At 50.9% G+C, this 7,500-nt stretch overlaps 1 protein-coding gene across 1 annotated transcript in view; it reads left to right on the top strand.

Annotated features, from left to right (window-relative positions):
• The window catches only part of LOC125956821 (MOXD1 homolog 2-like), a 95,034-nt gene that overhangs the window by 74,409 nt on the left and 13,125 nt on the right, over positions 1–7,500 (top strand). The window contains exon 4 of the mRNA XM_049689040.1: positions 5,792–5,947. Coding sequence (XP_049544997.1) covers positions 5,792–5,947 — 156 coding nt within the window. The remainder of the gene's footprint in view (positions 1–5,791; positions 5,948–7,500) is intronic.

Genomic DNA, 7,500 nt, shown 5'->3' with positions numbered 1-7,500 from the left:
GGGTCGCTAGGTGGGTGATGAATTATGGTAGGACAGTTTGAGAAACCTGATAATAACAACCTGTCCAAATCGGAGTCGCCCCTCCAATCGCAGTTCCATGTGGCACGATCTTTTCTCTCCCCCAAAAAATAACCCCTTTCTTAAGAAATCACGAACAATCTGGGCGTGCCTGTGTGTCTGTGTGTGTGTGTGTGCGTGAGGGGGTGGATGAAATGAAAATATTTTTATCGCCCAGGGCCCCCTTCACCGATGCCCATCAATCAAGCGGCACTGCACCGTGGCCGTTGAGCATATTATGAGACGCGAACCACCATCCGAAAGCATCATAGCAACCCACCACGTGGATACGGTTGGTAGGCATTTTGATCTGCCACGAAAACGAAATGAAAACTAGATCGACTTTGCTAGATAAATGCGAAACACGGGGACGCACGCGAGTCCCTTCCTTTCCTCCGGGCTCCATGGAACTCGGAGCACGACATAGCGTGTCCAGTCCGGTTCCTAGACACTGGCCGCGGACTGACCGCAAACAACGGACGATGACGACGACGACGGAATCCGGGCGCGTGAATCCGATCCGATCGAAAAGTGTTTATTTATCTCCATTCTCTTGCTTTAGGTTTTGGAACTAAAGACTTCTTCTTGGGTTATGCCCGGTTATGTCGGGATCATCATCATCATCGTCATCAACAATCGCATGTCGTCGCGTGAGCGATGAAAAACGGTTTTCATCATTTCTGTTTTTTGAGTCCCCTTCTCCCTGCGTGGCCTGTTGTTTTGTTGTTTTGTCCGCGTGTCCCTCACCCCTTTGGTGTGCGCCAAAATGGGGTGCCGAGGCAGGAACTGTCACCTCTCGGAGCTGTCATTTCGATGCTCTTCTTGCTAGAGGTAATACCTCTCATCATCACGCACAAGGCACTCTGGTGACATGCGACACATACTGGCCGGCCGACCGGCTGCCTGTTTGGAGGAATGCTGGTCATTATTTCGGACAATATCTAATTGGTTTGATGAGCGACGCGAGACCGGCACACCGTTTCACGTTTCCGCCTCCGGGGTGTTTAAAGCGATAATTGGTTTTTTGGGACGCGAGACGGAAGAATTTTCACCAAACAAAACGATCACCTCGCTTTGTGTGTGAGTGGTGCGTGCGCACGTTGGTTCTATTGTTACCGATTGTATGTTACGGAGGCTCCTTTGGTGTGACAATGGCCGCCGCGTGGTATGCGGCGCAAATATGCTGGAATAATGATGAGTTTTGTGAGGTAATTTGATGGACGATGCCGCCGCCGCCGACGACGACGACGATGATGTGTGGCCGCGCAAAACATAAAGCCAGCAACATATACGCAGCACGCATGGAGTCTGTATTCTGGGGGCCCCCTAATTTCATTACGGAACGCGCCATGGACAGGAGAAATGATTTAAATACAAACTCCGCACGCAACGGCGTGATTGAATTGAAACTCAATTTGGTGGAGCAAGATAACTCAAAAAGCAAAAGGCTCGACGAACAGGGGAGGAACTATTGCTTCACGGAACGCGTGGCTCCGTGTTCTCTGCCCTCGCTGCCGTCGCCGGTACCGGTGCTGATGCTGCGCCAACATCTTTTTTGTTGATTTATTAAATTTCTTTCCCCAGCTGGAGCAACTTTGGCATCGTTGGAACAAGAATTTTCAATTCCAAAATTTGCATACTTGGAATGGTTGGCGATCGGTGATGGAAACGCGAAGAAGAGGCTTCCCCTCTCTCACTCCCTGTTCCTAAAAGAAGGTGCTGGCTACACTGGCACACTGACTGGCTCGTATTCTCATTAATTATTCCCCCTCCTCGATTCCCACGAAAAGCGACGGAAAAATGCGTTGTTACAACTGTGCCGAGGCAGAACAATCTCAGCTTCCAAGTTGTGACAACCGATGGTGACGATTTAATTTCCCTTTTTCCCCGGCTAAGGCCCCGGTCTTTGGCCTGGTGATGCTGCTGCTGCTGCATCGTCGTTGTTTTACGGGGCATGTTTAAATCAATTCAATTATCGCCTCGCAGCCTCGCGCGGCCCTCGAATCGAATTTCCTGTTGTGTTTGTGGCGCTCAGAGAGTTGGCCTTTTTCTCGTTTTTTTTATTATTCCGAGGGAGGGAACTCCCCCGCTAGGAAAGACAAACTGCAACATTTTCGGTGCTGTTGGTGGTGGTGGCCTGTACCAGCTGACTGGCTGACTGGCTGGCTGGCTGTTGTGTTTGCGATGGCGTCCGTACGCCCTTTCTGGAATCGAAATCATATTATTACGCGATAAAATTCAATTTCCTGAACAATTTTCCTATCTGGGGCATGAGGGAGGTCGCTTGTGGCATCATCTGCGTGTTCCCGGTGTTCCCGGTGCGTTGTCGTCCGAGCTGCCGTAGGTGCGTCTAGGGAATGGCAGCTGGCATCTTCGGGCACCTTCTTGGAAAGGCGCGGCGACACCCATCCTTCCGGTGAGTTGCGCGCCCGCGCCATTGACGATGACTACAACGTCAACGACGACAACGACGACAACGACTATGCTGCTGCTGATGATGATGATGGTGATGAGGCGTTCGGTATTCGATGATGGAGAAGGGTAGCGCTGGAATGGCATCAACGCGCGCGCCAGGAACCCACCACATCCGCCAGCACATCCGCCGACTGAACTGCCGACGTCTATTGACAGTATTCATATCAGATGCTGGATGCTCGAAGGAATTCATGGTAATTGAGAGTGCACCAGTGGGAAGGGAGAGAGAGAGTCGCGCACGAAGAGGTCCTGCGACCACCATTTCCGGGTCCCGGCGATGAGGTGCCAGTAACGGACACAAGCCCGGAGTGCCGGAAATACCGCGACATGCACACGCACTTGCCCGGGGAGGGAAGGGACAAAGGAAGAGGCCAACCAACCGACAACATTATCGACACACACACACAAGCACACGTATTGTGACCTTCCTTTTTCTCTCCTTCCATCCGGTTTGTCCTTTTGAGCTGGAAGAGAAGATGGCGGATCGACTTCGACCCCAAAAAGGCGTGTGGAGTGATATCATCAAATGTCACTTCTCTGGATCGCCGGATCGTCGATGGTATCGTCCCGGGTATGTCACGCATCCAGCTGTACCATTCAGGAGGAAGCACACGAGGCCATGTGTTTGCCATTTAAAGCCCTGGGAACAAACCACGGAACGAACGATACACTGTGTGTGTGTGTTTTTCATGTTTTTTAATGTTCTCCATCCACGTTTTATGCTGCCGGCGATATGACGGTGTAATGGATGCTGTGATTCGAGGCATAAACTGAAACAATAAACTGTTTCCAGATGTCTTGTAACACATCATCAGCTCATTTGTAAGACTTCACTCCGACAAACACACACACGTTTCGCACGTAACGCGAACGCTGCTCTCTGGAGAATAATCTAAATGGCTTCGGCTTTTAATTATTGCCTCGAATCTGCAATCAAACAGCGTCAATTTCGTCGATTACACCAGCAACCAGCATCAGTAGCAGCAGCATCAGCGGCACCGTTCCGTCCCAAAAGGCGGACAAAATGGCTCTGGCACGCGAAAACAACAGAGCAACCATTGCGCCATTTCAGCGCCGCACTCCCCGGTTGCGCCGGGTTGCGTTGTTTTGCACGAAATTCCCTCTGGCCACATGCGCGATGGCTACTGGCCGCACTAGGTAGCAAGTAGACGAGAAGTAGCAATTTACCAGCGCATTACCAGCGCTCGCGCGCGCTATTTGCTTCTCCACTTCCGCTCGATAATTGAATGCTCAATGCCGTAGCTCGCGGCCAGAACTTTCACTCTACTACTGCTGCTGCTGCTGCTTCTACTACCGCTATGGCCAAATAGCAGGCCAACTCCCGCACTCGCGAGAACTCCGACGAGAATGATCGGACCGGATTTTTAAGCTCCAAAGCAGCAGCAGCAGCAGCAGCAAGAGGAATTGTTCGCGATGGATCCGTTGCACGGTTTTGGAATGTTTCGTTTTTTCGTTTCGGTTCGGTTCCTGGCCCTTCCATGCACTCCAGGGGCTAGCGTGTAGGTTTCCGGATTTTAATTAAAGCTACAACTCCACTCGGGAGTACGGGAGAGTTTGCTGGAGTTCGGAAGTCGAAACCATGAACCTGAAACCCCATCATCAGTGATCCAGTAGAGAGAGAGGGAGAGGGAACGGGACGGACTGACTAATGAATATCGAACATATCGATCCAACCATCATCGTGTAGAGCGAGCCGGGGCTTAATCTTGTCATGTACCCCCCTTCCTCTCGGGTGAAGCAAACCCCTCGGGAGTGAATAAGGGGGACGTTAACGGAGCTCGGCGCGTAACGCGTAGAGCTTCCGGTTTCGTGGCGTTCGATGTAGCGTAACGCTTTATGCTGATTCATGCTGACCTCCTCTCCTCAACCAACCCAACCACCTTTCAGTTCAGTGAGCCCCGGCTCGACCCGGGGAAGGTGTAATTGAATAATTGCGGTCAATCAGAGACCCCGAGCGAGAGTCATCGAGTCGAGGTCACCTGTAAGACGCTGACGCGACAGGCGCGAGTGGTGCGTTCCGAACTTTTGCATGTTCGTGCAATGTCTTGTTTATGCCTTTTTTTTTGGTCGTCGATGTCGATGTGAAGTTGGGGACTCCTCTGGGTCCCTTATGTGCGATAGCGATACAAAGTACGCGAATGATAACTCTTCCTACTTCGATCTTCCACCGCTGCCAGACAGACGAATCTTGAGATAAGAAGCAAAACATCATCCAAAGCACAGTCAGTCGGTGATGCGTACGTCGCGTTGTCGCTTTTTTTTGCTGTTGTTTGTTTGTTTGTTTGTGCGAATCCGGTCAAATCGTCGACGTAAAGAGAGACCTACGGGACACCCTCGGCGTACTCGGCGTATACTTCTGGTTCGAGCACATTCCTTGTAGCGTGAAGAAGGGGGAGTTGCGCAAAGGCCGAGACTCGTCGCATCGTGGCTGGATCGGTTGTTATTTTAATGAGTCTGCCAACCAGAAGGCGTTCCGATGAAGCGCCGTTTCCGATCCAATCCAGCAAAGGAACAACAACAAGCTCCCCAGCAGCAGCAGCACAAGAAGGAGAAGGGCGAGGGTTGTACACAAAAAACACAAAAAAAACCCTCCTCGACACAACACTCGACCGAACGATAATTACGCGGTGCGTCTGGGGATGTCTGGCCAAAGAGCATGAACGCCATCGGTCGCTCTGCCGACTTCTGCCGGAGAAGCTTCTCAAGAAGCTGCCCACTGAGGGTGTGGGGGATAAAGTCGCACTGGAAAACTTTGATAACATGGTCTGCTTAGGGCAGTAGGCAGCCTCGGCGAGTACTAGTTGGATGGACCGGACAAATCGGGAACTCGGGGTGCGTATAATTTGAAATTCAGATCAGCCACAACCACTACCACCACACTGCTGGGACCAATGTCAAGTGGCCAGCTCTGTAATGGATTGCCTTGAAAAGTGAAAAGCAGGAAGCGAGTGCTCCTTCTATACGAAGGGTGAGTGACTCATTTTCGATGTTAAACCACGAGTTCTCCCCTTTCGCGGCGAACATTAATCATTAATTCCAGTGGTCCTAGCGCCCCCGCTCTCTCTCGAAACACAATTTATTTGTTTATCATTAGTGAGAGTTTGTCAGGTGACAGGAGGGACTGGCTTCCCCAAAAAAACAAAAGAAAAAACTAATGATATGGAACTGATTTCCGTGTGACCTGCAGCGTGGCTTTCAAATAATAACATGCTTCTATTCCGTTCTCCCTTTTTTCCAGGATCGACACGTGAAAAAGCATGGCGATGGTCAACCGCTGGTGGATTCCTCGCAGGATTACGTGCTGCTGTTGGGCTACGAGAACCAAACGCACACAGTACTACGTTTCAAACGCAAGCTCGACACATGTGACGTGGCGTACGACGTTCCCATCACGGTAAGTTCCTCTCTCTCCCTGTTTGATTACTTGAAGAAGAGCTTTTTTGCTCGAGTACCAACCACCGAGAGGCGTACGATCGATCGATCGTTAGTGCGTTGACACGATACCAACGCACCACGTCTGATCCACTTCACCTGACAAGAAGGTACCTCACCGCAGTACCAAAATATAATCATCTTCATTACAAGACAAACATCGCGCCAACGCACCGCAGAGACCGCTTACCGAGAGAGCACGGTGACGAAATAATATTCCTTATTTATCCACATCCACCTCAGACCTCGGACCTCTCAGAAGGTGAAGGACTTCTGTTTCGAGTGGTTTCGTGTATCGCCAAACACAGGTTATGCAAACCGTGTCAGCGCCCGGTGCTGCGTATCTCATTACGTGATAAAATAACAATAGCTCCGACCGGTCGAGAGGAACGGTATGCGTGCATATCACTTACAGGAGAGGAGGTGGCATTTTGCATAAATAAAATCATAAAAGATCCCCAGACAGCGGGGTCCTTGAACGGCGGTGCGCCACTGGCTGCTGCTGCTGCTGTTGCTGCGAATCGCGCCCGGCTATGGAATGTTCGGTGAGGTGAGTGCTGCTTCAGAAGGAGTAGTGAGGCTGCAACATCAACACCGCGAGCGCGTACACCACTCGAGTGCATCGAGCAGCGCACCTCGTCGATCGACGTCTCATTTAGCGATGTGTGACATAAGTGGCAACAGCAGCAGCAGCAGCAACCGCAAGCACCTCAAGAGACGGCCGTCAGCGAGACGGAAAAGTGGGGGCCAAAAGAGCAAACACACCCTCAAGACGCGATCGCGACGCGCTTTTTTTGCTTCACTTTTGCGCTGCCCTTTTTCTCAGACTCCGATCGTTGCATTGTGGCCGATGGAGCGCCTCGAGCGACGCCGATCGTCGATCGGTTCGATGGGTTTGTAATTAATTTCTCGCAATCTGCCTGCGTGGACAGATTTAGGACACCCGGAGAGAGAGAATGTGTACCACCCGATGGTCCGATGTTGGTTTTAATGTTGCCTCTTCGAACTGTCGAACGATTATGTCAGCGAGCGAGCGACCGTGAGTCAAGCATAAGCTCGCGTTTTCTGTGGAAATTGTGTGTTTGCAAAGCAATTCATCTGCCGAAGCGGCAACGCAATTCAAGGTCCGACAGAAAGGCGCGTTTGAAGCGTGATTTCGTGAGTGAACAATCAAAGGTGAGATTTGTTTTCCCTTTCATAATAGCATTACTGTACGCCAGCAGTAAGCGTCTTACAAATGTTTACGCCATTACACAAGAAGAGAGCGACGCGGTGCACATCCTACCCATTATGCTGGACAGGAACTGATGTTCGGTACAAAATGAGTCACAAATGTTATTATGTTGGCGCGGTGGTGACGTAATACAACCATATTACAACCATTTCCGAGGCGATGGTCGTCGTTATGCTGCTGACCATGGTTTTGAGGTTTGCAGCATAATCAATCATTTATTCGCTCCATCAAGAACCCATTTTCGTGCGGTTGTTGTCGCGGGGCCGGCCACGGTGTTTCCG

Source organism: Anopheles darlingi, chromosome 3 (assembly GCF_943734745.1).
Source record: "Anopheles darlingi chromosome 3, idAnoDarlMG_H_01, whole genome shotgun sequence".
Classification (NCBI taxonomy): domain Eukaryota; kingdom Metazoa; phylum Arthropoda; class Insecta; order Diptera; family Culicidae; genus Anopheles; species Anopheles darlingi.
The sequence above is the reverse complement of the archived record's forward strand: the minus strand, read 5'-3'. Positions and strand labels throughout refer to the sequence as shown.